Source organism: Equus quagga, chromosome 3, assembly GCF_021613505.1.
Source record: "Equus quagga isolate Etosha38 chromosome 3, UCLA_HA_Equagga_1.0, whole genome shotgun sequence".
In the NCBI taxonomy this organism is placed as follows: domain Eukaryota; kingdom Metazoa; phylum Chordata; class Mammalia; order Perissodactyla; family Equidae; genus Equus; species Equus quagga.
In genome coordinates, this window is record NC_060269.1 from 94144193 (window position 1) to 94172159 (window position 27967).

Sequence of the window (27967 nt, forward strand, 5' to 3'; positions counted from 1 at the left end):
TTTACATCACATGAGCCAACTGCATCTGTAAACTCTGCCTTTGCATGGAGAAACTACAGATGAATTCACCAGACCATCAGAGCAGAAGCACTTACCAGCACATGTGTCATTAGAGTGGGCAGATAAGCCAGGAATACAGTTGGAAACACAAAGGCCATTCTTCAGAAAGAACCCGTGGCCACAGAGGTGACACCGGTCCCTGCGGCTGCATTGCAAGCATGCCCGAGGGCAGGCTATCAAAGAGAGGACACACTAAGTGAGGTGTAGCAAAGGCACAGGCACCAGCTCGGGCCATCAGTGATACAGAAACGAAGAGTGAGAGCACAGCAACACAAGACCCCCAACTAGCAAAAGGGAATTCCAACTGAACTCCAACTGTTTCCTATGGAATTTCAGAGAGAGTTGATCTGCCCTCAGAGGGAAAGTGAATACAGAGGAGCAGCCTTGCTCACATACTGCTATCTGAAAATTCTGCACGTAAATGGATTGTCTGAAAAGTTAACCATACTGCCTTTAAGAGAGGACGTTCATAGTGATTAAGAGCAGAGGCCCTTCCTGGGTTCCTCCTCTACCACTTACCAGCTATCGACCTTAGGCAAGTTCCTTTAACAATCTGTGCTGCAATTTCCTAGTCTTAAAAGTTGGGATAGTTCTAGCACCTAAGGCAAATAACTGTTGGGAGGATTACACGTGTTGTAAGTGAAGTGACGAGAGCAGAGCCTGGCACACAAAAGGCCACAACTGCACCACTATAGCTGCTACTCTTATATTATTAATATTATTTTAAATGCATGAGGGGAGTGAGCCATCTAAAGGACCATAGGCTTATTTATTTGGGTCACGTTAATAATATCCTATAAATTGAGTGCTTGTGGCCTAATTTTGCTGCTTCCTTAGTTGAGATTTTGTTATACAGAGGTGGTGCAGCATAGTTTTAAGGGCCCTGGACTGGAATCAGAAAACTTGAGTTTAATATCTGATTTTATGTTGCCCTGGTTAATACTCTTAAGCCTCTTTTTTTTTTTACTTGTAAAATAGGAGTCATAGTTTTTGCCATATTTTACCAAGTCATTGTGAACATTAAAAGAGATAATGCAGATGGAGGTAATTTGGTGAAATGTAAAATGCCACACCTTGGCAATGGCATTTTTATTAAATGTCAGGTATTCTTTAAAGTGGGGCACATGGTGCCAAGTTTTGATAGAAATGATGAGAACAAACTGAAGACTCTTGTGGATAACTCAACAGACAAGGAGGTTAAGACTTTGGGTTTAACTTTAGTTTAATAATAAAAGTTCAGTGTGTCTCACTAAATTGCCCACAGAAATCCTATTCTTCAAGGATATTATGCCAATATCAGGGTCATCGGTAATTTAGTCTACACACTGAAAATCCTGTGCCCATATCAATAGGGCTGGTCCACTCTTAATGGATACTTCACCTTAGTTCAATAGAAGGCTTACATTCCATAAAATACTGGCTTTGTTTCCATAAAGTCCTTTAGGGACAATATCGATTTTGTACAAGAGAATTATTGGCCTGCACTTCCATATTCTATTTAACTAGCAATTGGCAGATGTGCATGCGAAGCCATCAATTATTTAGGCCAAGCTCCCTGGGTTTTCATTCTGCTTCTAACTCAGATTCTCCTTGGTTACCTGAGAATAAGCACACCTGACTTACTGGCTGCCCTCACTGCTTTCCAGAGAACTCAGCATGATCTCCAGGTTACCTGTGCATTTGTGATCTGCATGATCTGCAAAGTACCCCTTCCCACATTCCTGGACACACTGGGCTTCCAAGAGGAGAAATGGCCCTTCACAGCGGGTACACTCATGGGGACCTTGGCACTGGAGACAGTGGCTGTTGCAGCCTGAAAGACAAAAGTCAAGTCAACAGGAATGCGTATGGCTTTCCAAGGGGCTCCTGGACCTCATGGCGAGGCAGTATTAGATGGCAATCAGCAATACAACCTGATGTGCTGAGCAAAGCAGCAGACTAGGAGTCTGGATTCTGGTTGTGACTGCTGTACTTACCAGCTGGGTGACTTAGAACTAGTCACTCCACTTCTCTGAGCCTCAGTGTTTTCTCCTATAAAACGGACATACAGTCCCACCCAGCTCCCTGGATGAAGATCAAATTAAATAATGGAAAATACGAAGCAAACTATAAATTGACAGATATTAGCCATTACTGTTGTTACTAACTAGTTCTTGGCCCTCTGTACCCCTTGACTGAAATGTCACTACTTCCTGACTCACCCTGTCAGTTATCAGAGTCTCCAAGGAATGCTGTCTGTGTACTTTGGGTGGGCATTTCAGGGGCTGACGATTGTGTGGTATTAACTTGAGGCTGAAGGGGGTACTGGGCCAGAGACAGGTGATGGTGAGATATATGGTATATGGAGGGTTATGGGAGGCAGCTGGTGGAATAATATCATCTTGCCATGTGCTCAAATGACCAGAGTACACAGACCTTCCTATCTGGAGGAGAGGACTGTCCAATTTTTAAGGAAATCCAAAAATCATGGTCAAAATGTATCTGTTTGCGAGGTCATATACCCCCAAGATTCCCATACTGACCTCAAATTTTAGCAAATGTTGTATTGGGGCATAGGAGAAGAAAAGGGGGACATTTTTACTTTAACAAAGAAAAGCTCCTAGGAAAGAAACCAGAAATTGGATAAAAAGCCAGAAAGGAAACTTGTCACAGCCTCCTTCTCAGGACAGTAAAAATCAGAGGCGGCTGAAGCTTGGATGAGCACAGAGCAGGGGCTCCAGACACTTACTCTTGCAGAGGCCCGAGTCCCGGTAAAACGATGGGGAGCATTGCTCCACGCAGGCCCCGTCCTGGAGAACATAGCCCTCGATGCACTGCAGGCAGTCTGTCCTCAGAGGCCCGCTGCACGCATTGCAACTCCAGTCACACTCTAGAAAGAAAGTCTACGTTAGATCAGCTTTCATTCTGTCTACCCTCATCCCTGTGACTAATTTATGAGGACGCTGTCTGCAGCTGCATGGGGTGAAGTGAGGACACCCTAAGAGATGTCAGATACGTGAGCTCTAACGAGGTTCTGCTTGTAGCAGCCTGAATGCCTCTCTGAGGTTTAGTGTTTCCTAATTATGTTAGACACAGGCACGTACAAGAATCACTCCACGCTCGTGCAGAGCCTGCTTGTCAGCGGGGCTGCCAAGGAGCCACATCAACTTGATCTTATTCCATGGGCCCCAGAGTTCTTTATTCCTAAGCCAGGGCATCTCCATGCAAAGCCTGCTATAGGGTGTAGCCTCCACAAACCTAATCTGGACCCCCTCCAATAGGCTAGGCTCAAGAAGGATGTCAGAGACTTAACCAAGAATGCCGTGTGCTGCCTTCACTGACACCAGCCACATGACTCACTACCTCTCAACAATAAGGTGTTCATCAACATGACAGAAAGAACCAATAATGTTGGAATTAAATGGAGCATAAAGGAACTGTCCAGACATAAAGCTTACTGAAATAACAGAAGATCTCATTTAGAGCGGTAGAACTGACTCATTTACATGCACCTATGTGTTCAACAAGCATCCACGAGACGTGCAGCACTGAACAGTGGGTATAAAGTGGGTAGACCTTGCCTTCAAGGAGCTTACATTTTCATGGGTTCCAGCCCTGGATGTGCACCCAAATAAGCCAGGGGATTTGTTAGAAACGCAGATCATCAGGCTCAACGTCAGAACTACCAAGTCAGTCTCAGGGATTGGGACTCAGGAAAGCATGTTGCTGCTCCTACTGTTGTTTTTGTTATTACGATTATTATAGTTGTTGTTACTGCTGCTGTGATTTTTAATGGCCCCAGCTTTTCTGATACCTGAGAAAGCTCATGTTTGAAAGCAAAAGTTCTAGCCAGTAAGGTAAGTCCATCTCGTATGGAAGATAGGACAGAGAGCATGGTTAAAGACTTGGGTTTTGAAGTTAGGCAAGTCTGTATTCAAGTCATGGCTTCGTCACTTTTTATCTGCATATCTTACATGCCTTCCTTAATCTTTTGAGCCTCAGTTTCCTCATCTGTAAAACAGGGGTAAGAATAGTACCTATTTCGTAAGGCAACTATGAAGATTAACTGAAATAATGAAGGTAAAGAAGTTAGCACAGTGCCTGGCACATGGTAACAGGTTCATAAATGTTTGCTGCCGAACTGTTTTTCTTTGAGAACCTATGTCCACTCAGTACTGCCTCACTCCTCCAACCCTCCCCACTAAGAAGCTGGAGAAACCTCTCATTAGTCACCTTTCTCTCTTCTTCAATGCAATATTTCTAAGTCCTGAAGACTTAGAATGTTAATGTGCAAGATAGTACACGTGCTTCCAAGAAGATTTATAAAGTTAATCTCACTCATTTATTTGGCTGAATCAGTCCTAAGGGAAAATGACTAAAACAGAGCCTTGAAAACTGCCAGCATATTTATGAAATCATTCACAATGGAAGGATTTGTGATAATCTTGTTTTTCGCCGCAAACTGACAACCCCTGGTTAGAAGGGAAAAAATAGAAAAGCTTCTGTGGTCTTGAGCACAGCGGACCACCTAAGTTGACAACCAAGTAGAATTTCTTGGAATGGAAACTGTGCAATTTTGCAAAGACTTAAAGCATCCCCAGTTTATTTGACAGATGTTTGACCTCTATATCTGAGCCCTAGCTCCTCTGGAAGAACCAGAGAGATGGGGGAAACGTGGAATGGAGGAATAGAGAAGGAAAATGGAACAGGAGCAAGGAAAATTCATCCTTTAACTCGGTTTTTCCCCTTGTTGAGCACTGCCATTCAAAGAGTACAAGCCTCAAGAATTCCAACCATTGGAAAACAAGGAAAAAGGCACCTGGTTTTTGACATCACCTCCTTATAAACTCCATGAGGTCAGGCACTGCGTCTTCACTCATTTAAGTATGTTAAGCAGAGGTGAACAAATCAGACACAACTCCTGTCCTTATTAAGTATAGAGTCGGGCAATCTAGAAGTGTCATGTGAATGCCTCCAGGGCCCGGGAAGGTAACGTAAATCTTTGAAATAGGCCTCATGTAGTAGAAGAGGGAATGGTGGGGACTGTGGTGACCTGAAGAGATCATGCTCCATTCAACAAGAGATGACAGCTACTCATCTCCAGCTGCCTGTTGCATTGTGGGAATACAAATGCAATATCGCCAGATCTTCTGACTTTTTCAAAAGAAATTGAAAATCTCAATTTTTATATGTGAAGTTTTCTGATTTTTAAAAGATAAATAATTAAAAATTTTAAAACAGTACAATATGAGGTGGGCCAAGAAAAACATATCTCAGGCCAAATACAACCTGAGGGTTTCCACTTTGCCACCTCTGGTCTAGTTACTGATACTTTGCACAATGCCTGGCACATCGTAGGTGTTCAAAAATATTTGCTTAATGAATGAACATATACATACATACACAATGACTTCTTGCTACCATCAGAGAAAGTCTAAACACATGACAGTATTTTCCCAATGTGAGAGATTGGACATCTATAGTTAAGGGGCATCACTGAGTAAAAGAATCCTTGTACAGTTCTGGAAGAGCTTTACCTTTGCATGTGTTGGTAGACAAGTCAAGATAGTACTGTGGGGCACAGCTCTCATACTGACAATCCCCAAAGAGCAGGACCTTGTTTGGATCTCGGCACGAGGTACAGCTGCCCTGTGAATCACAGCTTCCACAATGTGTACTGCACGCTGCGCAGATAGAAAAGGAAAATGACCGGATCATTACAATTGCAAATACTGAAGCACTGATCAAACCTGGACAGATGCTGCAAAGGAACACAGCCCTGCTCCAACCTGGTCTTTAATTATGGCTTATAACCCTCCCCTGTGATCAACAGAAACAGAAAACGTTAGTCTTATTTTCCAGAATAAAATCTTATTTTCCAGAGAACATAAATTATAAACCCAAGAATGGAAATCCCACATCTAAATTGCCCTGTGATTCAGCAACAGAATTTATACTTACTCCAAAATCTCTGAAATAATAGTCCAGAGTTTTATTTGAACCCTACTTCTTAAGGAATCAAGCCCCCTATAGCTCATGACGTAGATTTAGATTTTTGTGTGATGTCAAGATTAGAATTAAGCATCAACTTTATTTTGGAGCTCAGGAAATCCCATATTTTAAGACACAAAGGATTTAAAGGTGACCTGGCTTATTGATTTGCCCCGCTGTGATTCTTAGCAGCCACTTAATTCAGGCATTCAGGGACGATCCTCAAATCTGGTCATGCTTTTACCCTCCCTAATTTAACAACTGGCAATTCTCCATCTACTCAGTTTCATGCTAGAAACCTTGGAGTCTATCTTGACACCTCCCTTTCTCTCACTTCTAATCCAATCACTCATTGGATCCTACTTACTCAAACTCACCTAAATAATTTTCAGAACTTTTTGCTTTTCTCCATATCCACAAATGCCAACACATCCAAACCAGCATCATCTCCTACTGGATTACAATCACAGCCTCAGTTTCCCCATAACCAGTTTGACCTCCCTTGCATTCTACTTTCCATGTACCCACTAGAGTGATTTTTTTACTCATACTGCCCAGGTTTTCATCTACAAACTCATATCTTTCTTCAGTCCTGGAAAATTTGCAACCATCGTTTCTGCAAATATTTCTCCTACATCATTACCTCCATTCTTTCTACCTAGAAATCTTAACGCACATATTTGAATCCTCTCAATATAACCTCCAAGTCTCTCGACTTTCACTCTCATTCACTCTTTAGCGTCTTCTTCCAGAAGTCCCTCCCTGACTCTCCAGAATAGACAGGGTCTCCCAGTTTCTGCTCCACAGCACCCTTAACATTCTATTCATGCCATACATATTTTCATTTAACCGAGTATTTAACATTTGTATCCTTTAAGCAGTAAGCTTCACGAAAACAAAGACCAGGTTTGTTTGTTCCTTGCAATAGTCCCCAGCACTAGCTGGTTATCTAGCGTATAGTAGGTGTTCAATAAACACTTGCTACATAAATGAAAGAAGCCAGATATTGTAATTATATATACTCAAGCACTAGCAACTCTGCCTCATTCTGAAATCTTCTCTAAGTATGTGCCAGAGGAAAAGTCTAGAGAGTGATCTTGTGAGTTAATGATCTCAAGGACATCAAAGTGTGTGGCATGGTGCAGGAAAATCACCTTCCTGTAAAATTAAAAGAAAAAGTCCTCTTGTTTCAACAACAAGAAACGCCATCAGTATAAAACATTAATTAGAATATGTAGATTGGTAATTAAAGGTCCTAGGAAAATTCTAGATTGGATTTTCAAACAGATAGTTCAAGAATAATTAGAAAAGAATATTTTAATTGTTGGAAACTTACATGAAACTAAACTTTTATGCTTTTTATGGCTAAAATTTCTACACGTGGTGTATCCTAATTTTGGCAAAGGGTTTGACAAAAATCCCAAAGATAAACTTGTGAATAGAAAAATGAGGTGGGGTCTAGTGTGGTAGGTGGATTTAAAGATGGCTAAATGCACACTCAAAAAGTTATCAGTAAATCTTTGTAATTGGTCAAAGAAATGTCTAACATTTAGTAGAATATTTAGTAGTTTACTAACATTTGGTGGAATATTATGATGAAGTCACTTTTTTACTTGATCAATATTTTTGTTAATGGCTTTAATGAAAACAAAGAAATCAAGCTAATGATATTTCAATATGCCACAAACACCTATATAGAATAAAGCTGGTTAAGTTTCACCAGCTGAAAGAACAACTCAAACTTACTTTAGCCAGATGAAGCAATAAACTAAAAATAATCAGATGAAATAAGCAAAACCGTATGAAATAAGCAAAACCGTAAGTAAAGTCTTTCATTTATGTTCTGTAACCAACTGCAAAAATAGAGGATACAGAAGACCAGTTTAGACAGCAGTTCCTATAAAAAATGATCTAAGAATTTTAGTTGACTAAAAGCTTACTAAAAGTGTGATATGATCACTAGAGAAACTAACAATCTTAAGCTGAAAAACCTTCACGTAACCTAAATGTCACCTGGAGCCCCCTGCTTGACATGAAGCTGCAAAATGAGGCCCAAATGCCAGGTCCTCAGCTTGGGGTGACAGGTTGATGCCCTGACCTGACGGCTCAGAGTTTCTTGCAGTTCACTTCCTCAAGCTTCTGTCGGCCTCCATGTTCTTGAGGTTCTTTTATGCAGTCTTTCATTCCCCCTGGGAACCTCCAAGTATAACTCAGCCCCTTCATTGACTTCCAAAAGAAATGGATTCATGCCGAGCATTTTGAAATGTTAGAAGACTATATGGAGGATTTGGACGGATGCAGGAGTGTGACGCCGAGGAGCAGAGGGCTTCTACCATTTCTATCTGAACCTTCTTCCTCTCTCATCAAACCCCTCATCCCTCTCAAAGGCACTCCACAAATGATCTCATCTCACTCAGAACAGGTATGCACACACCAAAGCCCCTTTGGGGTCTCAGCTTCCATCTCCAAAGGAATGTGAGGAATGAGGCTTTTCTTCATCTTATTATATTCTGACCACCCAGGTATTAGTCATATTGCAGTCATGTTGGTGTGACCATATCTGGAGTACCAGGTGCAGTTCTCTGAGGTCACTGACCCCATAGAAAGTGCCAAGAGGCCAGTGAAGAAGGTGGTGACTAGACTGGAAACCCGTGAGGGAAGCAAGGATAGACTATAACCATTGTTCTTCGAGGAGGAAGGGACCTCACAGCTTATGAAGTCCATACTCCCTCTTAAATAGGCCTGTTTCCTACCACAGCTCTAAGAGATGGTCATCCATTTCTGTTTAAGTACTCCATTGGCTCCAGTTCTGCCTGAAGCAGAGAAATCCAAGTGGGAGAATGACAGCTAATTTCACACTTTTGAAGGTAATCATGTGACTGAGGGAGGAGAATTATTCTATCTTGCTCCAGAGGGAAGTTCTAGGGCCAATGAGAAAGAACTGTCAAACAACTAAACGACTACCACCCCCTAGCAATGGAGCTGGCTTCCTTCCTCATCTGCAGAGTCTGTGAGGGGGAGTGAGAAAGAATCTCTGTGCTGGGTGCAAGGCTGGCTCGGGTAGCCCTGGAGGTCCCCTCCCACTCTGGAGCAATACGGTTCAACTACTGAGAACCTCATTTATCATTTGTTTTTTAAAGTTTCTGTCTCAACTGGTCATCCTTAAATTCCAGAGCTCTATATGTAACTTCCAAAGGTTTCTATAATCAGAATCCAGACAGCTCTCTCTTCTATAATACGGTTATTAATGCCTCCCCCCTTAATACTGATTATATTTCCCTAAAAGCCCTTTACCCCACAATTTCTAACACTGTCAGGCCTATAATTGTCTATAATGATGAGCATTAGAAAGGGACATTGTTGATGTTTTTTTTACTTTTAGAAACTCAAATATCCCAACTTAGGGGCAGGCTTTATTCAGTCTTTGAAAGAATGAAACTTAAGCTTTAGCGAAGGACTAAAGTTAGGAGATTCTTATTTAACTGAAATACTCTCTAAAATCCTATTTACATGGTAGCATAGCAAACGCATTTGTGCAGAGATCTCCTTTCACCAAGGCAAAAGCTTGTCAGAAAAAAATATTTAATGCAACATATTTTTGTTGCCTATACTCCATATAACGGGTTCTATTTTTTCTTTTGAACTTTTATTTCTGTGATTCCACTGCTGTGAAGAGCTTCATAAATCTAAGTCACTATTCTCTACCAACACTCCCGTGCTCTTGAACAGAACATCTAAGTATTTCATTCATGTCTCTTGTGTTATGGACTCTACAGATCTGCCAGACAGTTGGTATATACCAAGCAAAGTTTTTGTTACAAAAGTAAAGAAATCTTTCCACTGGTCCAAAGAGGGATTTTATCTCTGGTGTCGCAATAGATGATGCAAAATGATGAGTTCCACATAACTTCATTTCAAATGCAAATCCTTGCAAGCATCTCATAAACTAACAGTAAGACCTTTCTATCTATAAAATATAAATCTCTTTTACTGCTTGATTTGCCTTTCATTTCAGATGATGATAACAAAAATAGCTGACCTATACTGAAGGCTTATTCTCTGCTAGGGTCTGTGCGAAGTGCAATAACATTAGAAGTAGATACTATTATAATCCCCCTTTGATAGAAAAAGAAACAGGTGTAGCGGTTAACTCACATGCGCAAGGTCACAAAGGATTTGTCCTTCAGTCACCTGCGTCTAGAGCCCACTTTCCTAACCACTACTCTGTAATGCCTTCAACCTGGGACTTCTGAGGACATCAAATGAAATATCAGCACTGTATTTGTTACCTGCCATTTTCAAAAGGAGAAAGTATAACAAAATTATTTTGCAAATGACACTTTAGTGATTGAAATAAAGTAAGCCCCCTCAGCCTATCTCAAAATTGTTCCTTCATCTGTGAAGGATTTCCTAATTTCTTTCCACTCAGATTTGCCCTTTCCCTAATTTATCCTCTTTGTTTTGCCTGACTCAGGCAATTAATCATACTTTGACTTATTTGAAAAATAAGACATCTATAAAAGTAACTCTCACACAAGACGAAATAACTACTGTTTGGGCAGAAACTAAATGCTTTGTAGCATGTCAAGCCTTGCACGGTGTCAATATTCAACAAATACATGTCGAAAACAAATTAAATCTGGAGAAGTGCTTAGGCCACTGATTGAGTACTAGATTGGGCTCTCTCCTCTGTCAGGACTTCAGAATTGAATTGCGGAGAGAAACCATAAGATAAAACAGAAGAATTCTTTTATTTTTTGAATGAGATAACTAGAGACCAGAGAGGTTAAATGACTGACCCGAGATCATACAGCTAGTACTTACAGAGTAGGTACAGGTGATCTCCAGCCCAGCATTTCCAATTAGGCTGATATCTGAGATATAATCTGTTAAAGGCAACCATAGGCCTTTGTAGATTAATTTTCTTCCTTTTATAAAAACAAAGGCTACCAGGTGAGACTAGGGTAGCAAGAACTTCATATTTCCTTCAGCGACCCCAGAAGAGCAGGGAAGGAGAGAAAGTTAATTTTTAAAAACCTACGTTGACAAGCATGGTTGTCATCGAGATAGTGCCCTGGAAAGCAGGTGGTGCTGCAGGTACCAAGATGGGACAGAACGAGGTCAGTGTCACATGAGGAGCAGGAGAAGGGTCCTCTGCCCTGGCAGGTTCTGCAGGAGGAATGACATTCTGCAGAGGGAAAAGAAACGCAAAGAGAACTTATGAAGCTGAACTCCCTTCCACAGCAGCATCCCAAGAGCTGTTAATAAAAGCCCCAGGGCTGAGAGCGTCAGCTGGGCTGGGTCATTGTCCCACAGTGTGCTTCCTGCCTCCTCTCTCTCTCTTTCTCTTTCTCTCGCGGCAAGTTCAAGGCTTCTCAGCTCTGCCCTAAAGAGAAGCTCATGAGGCACTGCCAGCTCCCGTGTCCAGCACTTACTCACTTTTACAAGCTCCTCTCTCTGCGTAGTATCCAGAAGGGCAATCAGGAACGCAGCGGTCCCCTAGCAGCAGGTACCGGGCATTCTGGCACCTCAGACAGATGCTCCCAGTGTTGTGGAGATCAGCTGCACAGTGCTGGCACAGTGGATGGCAGTCTGGAGAAGACAGGGGAGCACAGAGAAGGCATGGATGCCATGAGCACCAAGTCTCATCACGACACCAAAGGGCAGAAGGGACTGCAATTCCCACCGCTGCAGCACAGCCAGCCAGAGGGCAGCCCAAACGCAGGATGTGCCTGTAAAGCAGAAACTTGGGAGCTGTGCAAATTGTGTGTTTGAGGTTTCTAGCAAACGCCCAAGGTCCAGCACAGCAACTGAGTTTTCACCCCTTTGCAACTGAACAACCTTCAAGTACTAGGGCAGTATGTGACAGCTACTTGCTTGGGGTATAGAGAGAACTGTCAGACTAACAAAAACAGTATCCTCAGTACTATCAACATTTGCCCCAAGGGCCCCGAGAACTCAAGTATGGCGTGCCCCTATTCACAGTGCTCCTGAGCTACGCTCAGTGCCCTTCACATGGCTCCTTCTCACAGACATGGCCTTCCAGAGTCAGGATACAGTCTCAGGCATTGGTGTAAAGGAATGGTTGAGTTGGTGGACAACTTTAGTCTTTAACTAGAGGTAAAGTTATGAAGAAGACTTGTAAGTTGAAAAGTCATTTTCACGACCTGATACATAGTTCACAGAAGCTCTGTTGTACCAGTTGTGACTAAAGCTTTAAGACCAATTATCTCGCACAGCCAGCACTATATCTTGTTCTCTCCCATATAATACTCATCCTTTAACTAAAGAACTTCATTGTGTTCAGCTCCCATTGTAGGTGAAAAGCTTTAAGTGGTAATTACCCTTAAGTCCCATTTACCATCTTCCACCCCAAAGGTGGAAGAAAATCCACAAATCCTGAATTACCCACCAAAATGAAAAAGGAGTAAAGACCTAGGAAAAGAGAAGAAAGAGTTCTCATTATAGGGCCTTTCCATCTTGCCCTGTAGGATTCAGAGCACCATTTGCATTTGCCAATGCACCACTCAGAGACCAGATGCATCTTGCTTCACCTCAAAGTCTTGTAGATATTGTGATTTCTAGTGATGTTTAGACTAAAAAATCCTTGTCAATAAAACATTGCCTGTCCCCTGAAATCTGTTAAAACAGGTCTTTTTCTCTATACCCTCAGTGATAAGCTCTCTAACTGCTGGTCATCTGAGCAATCCCACCCCCAGCAACCACTCATCTGCAGGAGAAGCCTTTGTGTGACCTTCACAGCCACTGCCGAAGTGGAACCAAAAGTGTCCTTCTCAAAAATGCTGACTCCTAGCAGCGCGCAAACTAACAGCCCCTGACCTTTCACTGAACTTTGGGAGTTTCAAATTACAGGCAGCCTTTTGCCAATAGTAGGAGCAATTCTTGATATCCTAAGAGCCAAATTAATCCTCACTATAGCCCTTTAGTAAATTATAAAGGAAATGATGACCATATTGAGAGAAATATGATAAGGAGGCTATTTCCCCCGATTTAGTGTATGGCTTCCACACAATGGCAACCTTTTGTTCTCTTTTTCCTGTGCCCTCCTCACCGTGCCAGGAGGACAGTCTTACGTGTGCAAAAGGGAGACTCAGAAAGCTTTGAAAGTTGCCGGAGCAAATGGAGGTGACTGTGTTTTAGGATCACCTTACTGAGTGGGTACATGTTAGGATTGGAAACCCAGGAAACATTACTGATTCAAGGCTCCATTATTTGAAAAGTCATGGCCTCTTCCTCTTTAAAGCAACGTTTACAGAGAGTTCTGGGCTCAGGCACGCCTCAACAAGATCTGCAGGTGTTCAGGGCTCTGAAAACCACCTGCATCTTACTCAAGCTCTCTCTAGTGCGCAATTAGAGAACTGAAAAAGAATAACCACTAAGGGATGCTTTGAAGAGAAAGTAAGCAGATCTCTGGAGTGTTCTGGAGATACCATAAATAAATATTTATGGATCTGTTTGCTCTTGGGGATCTCTAGAAGCTGTTTAAATGAGGAGCGTAATGTGTATTAATTACTTCTAGAGGAAGCTAGAGCTAGGTTATGGATGCTCATGGCAGTTGCTTTTAAACCCTCACTACTCTTCTCCAGTCACCACCCAACCCTGCCCACCCTTCCACCTTCTGCCAGGTTATTTCATCTTCTGTTTCACTCAGTCCATCAAGCGTGAGTACCTCTGACGCTTTCCTGTCAACCTCAAAACATCTTTCTTCCTCACTTTTATTTAATTTCTTCTCCTCTCACACGATGAAATGGCTAATTCCTCCACCCACAATCTTGATCCAATTTTCAACATTATTTCAAAATTATTGCATCTTTTACCTACATCTGTCTTCACTCTCCTTGACCTCAATCTCCAAACATGTTCTGCATTACTTAAACCCCCAAAAGCTTTTCTCTACAAGTACCCCATCTCTTGCCTTCCCTTTACCACCCAACTTTCTTGCCTCCTTAACTCCTTACCTCACTATAATTTGCTTTCAACCTCCACAATACTACTGTGGCATTGCCCTTGAAAAGGTCTCTGATCACTTCTTGATGACCAAATCTAAAGGCCTCCTCTAATTCCTGACCCGCCTGCAATCTCTGCAACACATGACATTTTGGACCACTCTTCCCTGACCCCGTGTTCACCCCTACCCACGTTTATCTTTGTGCTCCTCTTGGCCAGGTCCTCATTCTTGCCTCTGACTGTCTGATAAATGTAGAGGTTCCTTATGACCCTCAACTTCTTCTGTCCTCCTAAGCAAGTCCCATTCTCTGGAGATCTTAAACCAGACATGGTTGTTTGCATCATATTTTGGTATACAGCTACCAGAAACCAGTGGAAAGGGCTCAAGAGTTGCAGAGACTCCAAAATCACTCAAGGCCTCTTCCTCTCTCCATGGCTCCATGTTAAGCCTTAAGAAGGCATCAGATCAATCACCAATATATCACATTGCATGATGGAGTGAGTACCCAGAGGCAAGGAGAAATCAATAAATGACACCCGAAAATATAAAACAATCAACTTCATGTTGCCCAAAGCATTACATTAATTCAAGTTAGTTTATAATTCTACCTTACACATAAGACTGTAACTACAACTACCTGAGTCTGGAAAGTTGGACTCTCTAACTCTTTCTGTTCACTAATTGTATTCACTCCTTTTCCTTCATGCATGTTTTAAAAAGTCATACTGAACATCCAATTCTATGAATAGACGCATTCCAAAACAAGAATCTGAGTGGGTCTCATGTTAATACACCCATGCACACCTCCCTTCCCAGCTCAGTCACATACAAGCTCCCAACAGAAGACCACTTAAAATAAATATGCTCAGAAATCCCGCTCTGAAGTCAATCTGAAGGTTGACTGACTTTTATTAAACCAACCAGAAAAGGAAAATAAATTCTTAAAACCTAGGAAACACCTTTGTCTTGAGAGGCTTGCAGTCAAAATCTCTTCAAAGAAGAGAATTCCTTGGGAGAGCTCAAAATGAGTAACAACGTGCAGGAAAAGAAGCCAGAAATCAGAGGAGCAAAGGCTTAAGGATTAATCCCAGGGTTCTGACTTACAATAAGAAAAGTGTGGTTCCTGAGGGCAGACTACAGAACTCAGGCATGACAGGCTACAAGGGGCCAGTTCCACTGGGCACCACTCGTAAACAGCTTCAGGCTCAAGCTCAGGGGGCCACTGTCACCTTCTACAGGAGAGAGGCTAAGAGGGGCTCAAACAGGGATATTAAAGTTTTATTTTTCTGACTACAAAGTAAGCCATGGAAGAAAATATGGAAAACACTTTTAAAAAGTATAAATAAACATAAAAACCACCCTTTAAGAGTAAATAACTACTGATATTGACATTTTTCTCTTTGTCCTTTTTCTATATAATTTTACATATATAGATTTTTACATACATGAGATGATATTAAATGTTGTCATATATCTTTTTTTACTCAACACCAACAGCATTTCCACATGTCATTAGGGACTCTTTGTCAGCATGCTTCTTAGGGGCTGCATAATAGTCCAGCATTGAAAACAAACAAACAAAAAATTTGCCATCTTTCTTATACTTGAACATTTACTCTCAATTTTTCCAATTTATAATTAAGGCCGTGATAAGATCTTTGTGCATTTTAGATTATTTCCTAAAAGACAATATCAAAAGAGTACAATTCATTTATTATTATTGCTTACCTTTATTGAGCTCTGAATATATATCAAGTACTATGCTAATTATTATAAATGCATAATCTCATCTGAAAAGACGAAGTAGGTAATGCTATTATCCCCATTTTAAAGGTGAAGAAACAGACTCAGAGGTTAAGTCATTTGCTCACACATGTCATATCCACATTGACTCCAGAGCATATACTTTTAATCACTTTATTGTCGTTAGTGCCATCAAGAGGATTCTGACTCCTAGCGACCCTGTGGACAGCAGAGTGGATCCCTGCCTGTCTTTTTGCGCCATCTTCTCTCTTTCTGGCGCTGTATCAGACAATGCTCCACTGCCATTCATAGGGTTTTTGCAGCCAATTTTTTTCAGAAGTGAGTGGCCAGGTCCTTCTTCCTGGTCTGTATTAGGCTGGAAGCTCCACTGAAACCTGTCCACCATGGGTGACCCTGCTGGCATTTGAAATATCAGTGGCAGAGCTTTTCAGAATCACATGCAGCCTCCACAGTGTGACAACCAACAGACGACAGACAGGTGGTATGGTTCCCTGGCTGGAAAATGAACCCAGGCCGCACTCAGTGAGAGTACCAAATCAACACTAGCCCACCAGGGCTGGCTTTTAACCATTACAGGCATGAAAAAATGTATTCTTAGTAGGTATTACAAATTTCTATCAATTTACACATCCAAGAGCCATTCATAAGACTATTTCATCATAACTTTGCCTGCACAAAGAAATTTAAAGATAGTAAATATTAACTAATTTGGTTGGTGAAAACTGGTGTTATATCATTGTTTTAATTTGTATTTCTTTTATTATAAGTGAGGCTAAGCATTTAAAAATTCTTTCTTTCAAACAACAAAAATGTTCAAATGTTTACTACACTCAAAGGGCTTTCAGTATGGTGGGAAAATATGACCCTAAATATATAATTACAATTCAGTGTGAAATATATGTAATCAAACAACAATTTGAGATATCAACCAGTGAGTTATTTCCTCAACCACTGTAACCACCCCCCATTGGACCAGGAAGCACAGGCCATCACGTGCTTCCAGAGAAAGTTGTAAGACTTAGACCCACGAAGATACCAAGTTCCCAGAGCCCCGGGCACAGGTAAAAGAGAAGAAAAAACAAGCTTGAATGTGAACTGGAGCTAAGAGACTCAGTCCCTCCGCCACCAACACAACCCCTGCACTCTCCACCTCTGTACCCTAGCCTAGAAAAACCCTTCAAGCTGGTGAGAAAGAAGCTGCAGAGAGATCATTCACTTTGCCCCTTCCTTCCCCACCCGCAGAACAGGCTGGAGGCAGCCAAGTGGAATATTCAAGAATCCAACAGTAAAGTGGACTTGGGCTGTGCATCTTGCCTTAAAGGCGGTTGTCTCCATATTAAGTCCTGTGTCACAGAGCAACAGAGATGGCAGCACAGCGAATGAGCAAGAAGAGAGCATACGGCAGACACTGAGATGCAGGACTGGCATGACACTGTTACAAACATCCCATAAAATGCTAATGGGGTCAGTACAGGGGCCATGGAAGTCTATAACAGGCTTCTAGGAGGCAGGGAAGGCTTCCCAGAGTAGGCCAAGACGTGAACATTGAGTGGGAGATAGCTGCTCCAAGAGCTGGGCAGTGGTGAGAGGGTTTGGAAAGGGTCCCAAGAAAAGGGAAAACTTGGGCAAAAACCCAGAAGCTGAACAGAAAAGGATACATTCAAGGAAATGAAAAAGTTCAATATGGATGGATCTTGAAGAACATACAAAAAACCCACGTAGGTCCTGGCTGCACCAGTTTTGAAATACCTTGTAAGTTATGAAAAGGACTATGGATGTTATCCTAAAGGCAACTGGGAATTGGTTTGTGAATGTGTGTGTGTGTGTGTGTGTGTGTCCGTCTTTTGCCAGTCTATCTACTGAGATCTCTGTGTTTTTATTACAGATTTAAATGAGAAATTGTTGAATGAAAGGTAACTAGTAATGGGAGAAGACATTAGAACCACAGCAGAGAACCAACAATCCAAGAAAATTCTGACGTACGGCAGCTCCCACTATGAAACTTTTGCTGGAGAGGGGAAAGGGGTCCCTACTGTTCTCCCCTCCTTCCCTCCACTACATCTGTAGAGGACCCTTCTCTGTTAATAACATCCCATGGCTAAAGTGTTCTCAAGGGGCTTATGTTAGACTAGACGTATTAAGAATACTATATCTTCTTTATCCATTCATCTACCACTGGGCACTTAGGTTGCTTCCATATCTTGGCTATTATAAATGATGCTGCAGTGAACATAGGGGTGCATATATCTCTTCAAATTAGTGTTTTCGTTTTCTTTGGATAAATACCCAGAAGGGAATTGCTGCACCATATGGTAGTTCTATTTTTAATTTTTTGAGAAACCTCCATACTGTTTTCCACAGTGGCTGCACCAATTTACTTTCTCACCAACAGTGTATGAGGCTTCCCTTTTCTCCACATCCTCACCAACACTTATTTCTTGTCTTTTTGATAACAGTCATTCTGACAGGCGTGAGTGGTATCTCACTGTGGTTTTGATTTGCATTTGATGATTAATGATGTTGAACACCTTCTCATGTGCCTATTGGCCATCTGTATGTCCTCTTTAGAGAAATGTTTATTCAAGTCCTCTGCCCATCTTTTAATCGAGTTGTTTTTTTGATATTAAGTTGTGTAAGTTCTTCATATATATGATATTAACTCCTTATCAAATATATGATTTGCAAATATCTTCTCCCATTCAGTATGCTGCCTTTTTGTTTTGTTGATGGGTTCCTTCGCTGTGCAAAAGCTTTTTAAATTGACGTAATCCCATTTGTTTATTTTTGCTTTTGTTGCCCTTGCCTGAGGAAACTTGTCCAAAAACATATTGCTAAGACCGATGTCAAAGAGCTGACACCCTATGTTTTCTTCTAGGAGTGTTATGGTTTCAGGTCTTAAATTCAAGTCTTTACTCCCTTTTGAATTTATTTTTGCTTATGGTGTATGACAGTGGTCCAGTTTCGTGGCTTTTGCATGTAGCTGTCCAGTTTTCCTATATAATGGAATATTAGCTATAAAAAAGAATGAAATCTTGCCATTTGTGACAACCTGGAGAAATCTAGAGGGTAGTATGCTAAGTGAAATAAGTCAGACAGAGAAAGACAAATACCATATGATTTCACTTATATGTGGAATCTAAAATATAAAACAATGAACAAACAAAACAGAAACAGATTCATAGATACAGGAAATAAACTGGGGGTTACCAGAGTGAGGAGGGGCTGCAGGGATGGGCAAAATAGGTGAAGGGGATTAAGAGGTACAAACTTACAGTTATAAAATGTTAGTCATGGGGATGTGGTGTACAGCACAGGGAATATAGTCAATAATGCTGTAATAACTTTGTACAGTAACGGATGGAAACTAGAGCTACTGTGGTGCTCATTTTGTAATGTATACAAACATCAAATCACCATGATATACACCTGAAATTAATAGGATATTGTACGTTAATTATAGTTAAATTCGAAAAAAGAATATTAAGAATACTATAAGTCCATGACACCTATCATGACTAGAACTGGAGATCTCAGGTGTCCCTAGAGAAGGAAGAATGACACACCAATGGTTTGTCTTTCAGCCATGACTGGGGAAGACCTTTTCACAAATTGTAAGCTTCCAAAATGCCTTTAAAAGGAAAACAAAGAAGGGGGCCAGCCCAGTGGTGCAGCAGTTAAGTGCGCATGTTCCACTTGGCGGCCCAGGGTTTGCTGGTTCGGATCCTGGGTGCAGACATGGCACCGCCTGGGACGACATGCTGTGGTAGGCATCCGACATATAAAGTAGAGGAAGATGGGCACAGATGATAGCTCAGGGCCAGGCTTCCTCAGCAAAAAGAGGAGGACTGGCAGTAGTTAGCTCAGGGCTAATCTCCCTCAAAAAAAAAAAAAAAAAAAAAAAAAAAAAAAAAAAAAAGGAAAACAAAGTAGAATTTGACCAAATCAATAGTATCTAGTAGGTAGCCTCTACTTATTTATTGAATGAAAGAAAAAAAATTATTGGAGTGACAATACTGTGAAATTGTGGGGAATTTGGAGGCCCATGAAAAGGTCGACGTAGATTGCAGCACCTGGTTTACAAAATCCACTCCAGGCTAAGAGGAAAAGGGCATGTCTTGGCTGTGTGTGTGACAATCTCCAACTGCCCTGTCAGTACAATTTGAGATAATGAAAACAGAAATATCCCCATGGCCAGCCAGATGTATTAATTATACAATCTAAACATAATTAAGAGGTTGTGAGCCCCGTCTCCAGGCACTGCGGGAGGCGACTATGCATCCTGGGGAACTGCTATGATACTAGTCACTTCACCTACAGTAAAATCTATGGGCATATTTTCCAAGAATGAAGCTGATTTAGAGGCAAGTCTTGAATTCCTCTTGGTAGGTGATGACCATCTGACAAATCCTAATTCAGATCCTTGCTGTACCCACACTGTAGGAACACAATCGTCAGAAATTATGCCTTAGAATGGCAGTATTTTCAGAGAGACAAATTCACAATATAGTGAATTCCCCTATAACCCTCTTTACCCCACCTTCCACTCCCATTCCTCCCCACAGGTAATATTTGAAACAATTTCACAGGATACACTAGAGGAAGTTTATACTGTCACCACTTAATTTGTACCAGGACAGCAGTTACTAGAATAGGAGAATTGAGTTTCCAACCCAGCAATCTAGCAGCCTCTGCAAGGATTAAAGTCCCATCCTAAAAGACCCATCTGTGCACTAAGCCTTTGCATCTGACCTTCCTGTCTGTAATCAAAAAAAGAGGCTAACCTCGAATATGTCTAAATGGTGAGTGTACGTCCATTAAGGCTTAGAAACAGGGCCTATTCCAGAGGCCGTCTCTCAGAGTATTTCCATTGCTACTCAGTTAAGTAAATCTTTATTTGTCACTATTTCAATTACAGTGAAGAGTCTTTAAATATAAGACTCATTAAGGATGACAAAGAAGAGAGACCCAGGATATGTTTATGCTTAGCCTGTTTCAGATTACTGGTATATAATAAGCATGTGGTGGTGGAGAGGGCAGATGGAATTCCAGTTGTTTGTATATGTGGCTGCTTGCTAACCAACCCAGTGAATTAGCACTTTAAACAAACAAATTAATGAACACATTACAAGGGGGCCTGGAAACGGAGTATTAGCTGGAGCAGAAATAAATACATTTCTTGTTTTTAAGCAAGCAGAGGCTTCCATTTGTTTTCTAAGTATGCACAGCATGCAGACACACTAAAAATTTAAATAGATAAAAAATTAATATTTTGATTCAGTAGCTGCAATATCCTCTAATATGTCACCCTGGAGCTGTGAGGAAATTACATGTGGTCATCACTGTGTGATGCTTTCTTCAAATCACAAAGGCTCCGCTCTGAGGATCAGTGAGGATTACCCACAATCATGATGGATGGAAGCACACAGCAGTTAAATGACTTATTTCATGTCTTTGGAGCAAAGTCAAAAAAGCTTGAAGATATTAAAGTAAATGTGTACTGTCGAAGCAATGGCTTTGAATGCTGGTTTTATGGGGTATTGACTCCTTAGCTGATAAATAATGACCTATAAAGACAAATTTAGACACACAGTGAGATTTTTAATAATGTCCTGTCAGTTGATTAGGTTCTTAATGCAACCACATTAAATGCATTTGGAAGTGCTTAAAACAATCAGCACTTGTAGTTGTTCCTCATCAGGCGAAAAAGAAATCATTTCTTGCCGAAACTCAGGGCCCTTAGGGTGTGTAGAGAATTCGAAGTCTGATGCCACTTTTAAAACTGATGGGGTTCTATGTGTGGGAAAGTACAGAAGGAATCCAGAAAACAACATGGATGGCAGAAGAGAACTAAGTATCTTCTCTTCCCCTTTTGATCATTACTTTGGTCCTAGCCCACCCATGAGCTCCTATAAATCATGTGTTCTTTTGTTTGAGGCTCTAAATTAGTATGAAACCATAAAACAAACAAAACTTCCCCTTTTTTCAGTGTCTGTAGCTATTGTTTTATCCTGAAAAAACCAACCAACCAACCAACAACAAAAAAACCCACTACAGTAGACTGACCTTAACATTATAGGACAGTGATTTCTACCCAGTGTTGACAAACTCACAAATGTGTGGAGAAGGCTGCAGCAGGACCCAAGGAGACAGCCAGACAGAAGAAGGAGGGGGTGAGAGGCAGAGTCAGATGTAAGAGCAAAGTCTCTCTCCTCAGTTTTGGTGCCAGTACTTGCTGCCAACAAGAGGACATGAGCACTACTCCCATCCATGTATCTCGATGCTTTTGTACCTAGCCTCCCATCCGTTTATGTTTACTCTTGGTTTACCTCTAAAGTAGAAAAATGCTCACTTAACATTTATGGAACGTCAGTTGGGTGTGAGGCACATGAAAGTTACTGCAGGAGACAGAGCACTGAGTCAGACTCAGACCCTTCCCTTGAGATGTTCATAACAAGTCTACTGCCAGAAGCAAACCACACCTAAAATGCAATAGGTGTCTAAGGAGGACCAGAGAATATTCTACCCAAAGGGAACAAGAGGGACTCAAACTTTGCAAGATGTGGCAGTGATTACAATGTGGAGTAGGGGTAGGGAGGAAGCAGGTGTCACTCAACTGTTTTGAATTACACTGATTGAAAAATCAGTAGTGGGTGGAAATAAAGTCAGGCGAAGGACGAAAAGGACCTGGTAGGTGGGGGGAATGAAGACACGGGCTTTCTTTGGAGCTTTTTGAGTACGGTGTTCCTGTGGATCAGATGTTCAGAAGGTAGACAGACAGAAATGAGGGCCTGAGATGCTCATCAAGTGTGCACTTGAGATGGACTCTAAGGAGAAAATAGAAACAAGGATTGGATGAAGGCTGTGAAAGACACTAAGGTCCTAGAGGAAAAGGAATCGGGGAGGAAGAAGAGAGGGAAAGATAAAGAGGGAAGGAGGGAAATGAAATGAGCAAGCAGAAGAGGAAATATCTGACTGGAAAGATCAGCTGACGAAGGTGATGGCGCAGACGGGCTCTGGGTCACAGAACGAGGGCCTCCCTGGGCCAGGGTGAGGGAGCTTCTTTCTCAAAGGAAGGAATGAGGAAAAAGAGGTACCTAGAAGATACACAGACATTTGAGGAGAAGAGGTGAGGAAGTTTTTTGCTGTTGTTCTTTTTATCAGATTATGTTGATCACCTAAATAAAAAGAAAGCAAAGCCGTAAACCGCTCTGAGTGAGATTTGACTTGAGGGTAAGTGTAGCGAGTGCATATGGAAAGGCCATGGTGGGCAAGATGACGAAGCATCAAAAAGAGTTGCAAATAATATGACTGCCAAGAAGCAGAGAAGGTCTTATTGGAACTAGATCAGGTGATGCAGAAGGATGACACAGCGTTCACATGTGTGTCCTTGAAGTGGCACTGCTTCAAAGCCCAGCTCTGCTGCTTACTAGCTGTGAAACATTGGGCAAATTGGTTAATGTCTCTAATCTCAGTCTCTCAGGCTATAAAATGGAGATGGCACTAATCACAGGACTGACCTCCTGGGGTTGCAGTCAGAATTAAACGAGGTAATGTCTGTGAGGAGCTGGCACATAGTAAGTGGTTAATAAACATTAACTATCATTCTTTATCTGTAGTAGGTCCAACCAGAACAGACATGGTATACAGATGATAGTGCTTACATCTAAGTCATTGTTTTTCCCTATCACATGTAAACCACAGTGATTTACGCACGTGTAAGAAAAGTAGGGTGAGTGTAGCCTTGGCAATTTTGCTATCTTTAGCACTGAGGAGGATAACCTGCGGGTCTAAATTCTGTTGTGTTCTTTAAGCATAGACCCTTAGAAGTCTGCTCTGCAATTCCGGCCCTGGCCTGTAGTTCTCATGAAAACAACAGCAATCCTGACTTCAGTGGGAGCCCTGCCAAGCTGAAAGCTTATAACATAAGTGAGGTCTTTTTGTCATTACTAAGGCTAGGTAAGATATTGTTTAGTAAAAGTCACATGAAGGAGAAAATACAAGTTCTTTTTTTTTTAATTTAGGAAGGCCTCAATTTAAGCATAGATCATGTTTTTTTTCTCTGAAAGGGAAAGTTCAAAGAAAAGAAATGCCTTGAAACATTCAATCATCTTTCCACGGAGTGTGGTCTCTTAAAGCACAAATCAGGAGAACAAGGAAGAGACAATCATTGAAACTTCTGGAGAGAGACTGGGTATGCAATTCAAGTTCAGGCAACAGGAGATAGGGCGACAAGATGAGAAATAAGAAAAGAAAGTACGTTGTAGAAAAAGATAAGGAAACTAAATAAGCAAGTGTTAAAAAAAAAAAAAAGAAGACACAAGAAAATTGAAAAAATACAGAGATTGAATAGGACCAGATAGAATCAAGTGGGATGTGAAAAGGAAGAGATAAGGATAAAAATGGGTCACACAAGGAAGAAAAATCCTTGATGTAATTACCGTACGATGCATTCAGAGGGTATTAGAGTATACATTAGGACGCCAGACTTGACTCATTCATTCACCAAACATTTCTTGATCACCAACTAGGCGCCAGCTAGGCACTGTACTGAGCTTATTTCGAATTCTGCAGGAAGATTTCTTGGCATGATCAGAAGAAAAGATAAGTGAGAAAATCCTTTGAAAATTATACAACTCCACAAACGCATCATTACTGCTATTAACAATAACATGAGAAACAGACCTCGTCCCAGCTGAAGCCTTGGAAGCCATCCTTAACCTACCATGGACCCCGTCATAAATCTATCTCCTGATTGTTATCGCCCAGGTCCACAACAGGAAACCGGCCAATCAAAGTAAGTCACACAAACATAATGGAATGCTATTTAGTCATTAAAAATGATACTTATTGAGGGGCTGGCCCCGTGGCTGAGTGGTTAAGTTCACGTGCTCCGCTGCAAGCGGCCCAGTGTTTCGTTGGTTCGAATCCTGGGCGCGGACATGGCGCTGCTCATCAAACCACGCTGAGGCAGCGTCCCACATGCCACAACTAGAAGGACCCACAACGAAGAATATACAACTCTGTACTGGGGGGCTTTGGGGAGAAAAAGGAAAAAATAAAATCTTTAAAAAAAAAAAAGATACTTATTGGTGTACCTAAAACATGACTAATAATGATTGATGTACAACTGTAATTTCACAAGGTTGTTAACTATCATAATCTTAATAAAAAAAATGACACTTATATGGATTCTTCCAATATTTGCCAACACGTGGAAATATATAAATTAAAAGTGATATTTAAGAAAAGTGAGCAAAGAAATACATAGCTGTAGACTAAAACTATTAAAAAATGCAACTATGTACCCATTGAAAAAGATTAAACGAGTGACATAAATTATTTAAATTTAGTATGCATTAATGTTTTTCTTTAAAGTTTATTCATTTAATAAGGATATATATAATAAGAACACACGGCAGTCTAAACAGCTTCCTTAGCATTGGAAACAGACTAGCAAGTTCTTACAACTTTTCCCAACAATGCCTCTCCGAGCCATCTTGTCCTGCCAGTCCCTGATAATCCACGTTTTAATCTGCCAATCAAAAAGTCATTCTTGAGTCCCTGTTGCCATAATCAACTGTATTTGGCATCACAGAGTACAAGACAATGGTTAAGTACATGGATTCTAGAATCACATGCTCTAGGTTCAAATCTTGGCTCTATCTTTCGACTTCTGCCATTTTGAGCAAGTTACTTAACCTTTCTGTGCTTTGGTTTCTTCATATGTAAGATGGAGATACATTAGTACCTACCTTGGAGGATCATCATTAATATATTAAATGGCAAAATGCATTCAAAGCAATTAGCACTGTGCTTGTCACATAATAAGCCCTCAGAATAGTCACCTGTTATTAGACACCATGAAAAGATCACTCACAGGGAACACGAGCTAGTCCATGCCGAGTGCTAGGTAATGGGTAGCAACAAGAAGCATACTAGGAATTACAATGTGGGAGATGCCAAGAGGAAGCCGGTCCTAGAAGGGAAGGAATTTGAGCCAGGCTGTGAGGGATGGATGGGTAGGATTTTGACGATCAATATAAGGTAGTAACTGCTACACGTTTATGGTAGCAGTTTCCTTCCTTTCAGCTTATAGCCACAGGAGCAGCTACAGCAAGATGTAGGGCAGTGCCAACCCCCCCTCCCACATGTAGAAGCCACCGTAAAACAGAACTGGCTTTCACCTCTCTGCGGCAGAAAGCTGGTATGCGGGCTCGTTCAGCGCTCCTTCCCAGCTCCTTAATTGCATTCAACTTGAACTGGTCTTTTTTCATTACTCACTGCTGCAATTCTATCAGCTTATTCCAAAACAAGGATTTGTTGCTCTTTTAATCTGTGCGTTTCAACTTTTCACCACTTTTTTTACGGCCCTCTTTCAGAAATGATGACAATGAATGGGGAAAATCAGGGAAGGGACTCAAAACGTTTTTTTTTTTAAATGATTTGGAAGAAAAATGTTAACAGGCTTTTTAATCAGTCAACAAATAGCTTCACTCATGTTCAGAGAGCAAACACTTCTCAGACCCGACACCGGAGGAGAATTACTGATTGCTCCTCTGTGCTGTTCAGCAGACAAGAAAGTGGCCAACCTGAGCCTCCTCGGTGCCCCCTCTGCTTGCTCACAGAGAAAAGAAGGCAGGCAGGCAGGGAGGGAAGGACAGAAGAACGGAAGGCAGGAAGTCTGCAATCGGAGTACAGGCTCATTATTTCACTTTACCTTCAGGGAGCGCCAACAAATTGTCCAATATATTAACATCAGTTAGTGCAGGGCTTCCAAAGGCTGTTCTGCACACCACTGGTCAGCTCTGTGAGGGGCTATAATCAACAAAGGGGAGGGGTCTGCAGCTAAATATTTGGGAAATGATGTCCAGCCTCCTTCATCTCAGAGATTCACAATGCACATCTGCTTATTTAAGGTTCTGAGAAATCCTGCAATAAAGAAGTGTGCTTAACTTTATTTAACCAAGAGCTTCCGAACTCTCCTTAGCCAGGAGTCTTTTTTGCACGCAACACTTATTAACTATCACTAACAACTTGAGTAGCCCGGAATACAATACGAAAGTACTCAGAGCAATATTTCTTTACTGACACTTGTCTTCTTTTGCTTTCATTTTTGGCACAGATTTACAAAGAAAGTGAACCCGCATTTAAAAAATTACTGCATAAACAAACAAATTTTTAATTCCCCAGAATTCTACCACCCTAACAAATCAGCCGTTTAAAATATTCCAGTCTTGGGGGGCTGGCCCAGTGGCGCAGCGGTTAAGTGCGCACGTTCTGCTTCTCGGCAACCTGGAGTTCGCCAGTTCGGATCCCGGGTGCGGACATGGCACCGCTTGGCAAAAGCCATGCTGTGGCAGGCGTCCCACATATAAAGTAGAGAAAGATGGGCATGGATGTTAGCTCAGGGCCAGCCTTTCTCAGCAAAAAGAGGAGAATTGGCAGTAGTCATCTCAGGGCAAATCTTCCTCAAAAAATAAAATAAAATAAAATATTCCAGTCTTCCCCTCTACAATATTACTCTCAGTATTATCTCCTTTTCTACATAAGAACTCAACAGTACAGGCATCCCATGAGGCATTCTACAAAGCCCAAGGCATTTCTTTATGGATCTGCATTTGGATATTTCTCCCTCATGTTTTCTTTTTAATTCCCACCCCCTTCTAGGAACAGGAAAAAGGTTTCGGCTAAGAAAGACAAATGGAGAAAGCACCCCAGGCTTTGGAATTTCGGGATAATGTTGCTGAGATGTGGGCAAAATATAAAGAAAAAAAAATCTATGAAGAAAAAACTTGGCTTTCCATAGCACTTAACCATGTCTGCTGCAATCTTATCCACTTTCGCCTCTCACCCCAGTTCATTTATCTTTGTTGAAAACCTTCAGCCCTGGTCTAACTCTCACAAACTGTATATTTGCTTTGATAGACTTGGAGGAAAAAACCCCACACATATGACACCTCCGTATGTGATAACACATGGAGGTTACTGGACCTGTTCCCAGGACGTGTTTCTTCTTGTCTGTGTGATAGATTAGATGTAATTTTCTTTCTTAAACAACTAAGTGCAATTAAGACGTCTCTGATGATGATCCTAGGTAGACCTCAGATACAGAATAAATACCGTGAGTAAATCCTACCACACTGCAAAGCTCAGATGCGACAGAGGGAGCAGAGAGGTCCTCCCCGTCCTTGCTCTGTGCTAGGG

General features: G+C 41.4%; 1 protein-coding gene across 6 annotated transcripts in view; it reads right to left on the minus strand.

Moving 5' to 3' along the window:
* Positions 1-27967, minus strand: part of FRAS1 (Fraser extracellular matrix complex subunit 1) — a 419524-nt gene that overhangs the window by 153442 nt on the left and 238115 nt on the right. For 5 of the 6 annotated variants that reach the window (XM_046656853.1, XM_046656855.1, XM_046656851.1 and 2 more), the window contains 6 exons: positions 11470-11622; positions 11072-11218; positions 5577-5723; positions 2789-2929; positions 1733-1873; positions 96-233 (listed from right to left, as the gene is read on the minus strand). In XM_046656853.1, the coding sequence (XP_046512809.1) occupies positions 96-233; positions 1733-1873; positions 2789-2929; positions 5577-5723; positions 11072-11218; positions 11470-11622 (867 nt within the window). The remainder of the gene's footprint in view (positions 1-95; positions 234-1732; positions 1874-2788; positions 2930-5576; positions 5724-11071; positions 11219-11469; positions 11623-27967) is intronic. The other variant, XM_046656854.1, reaches the window with a different exon arrangement.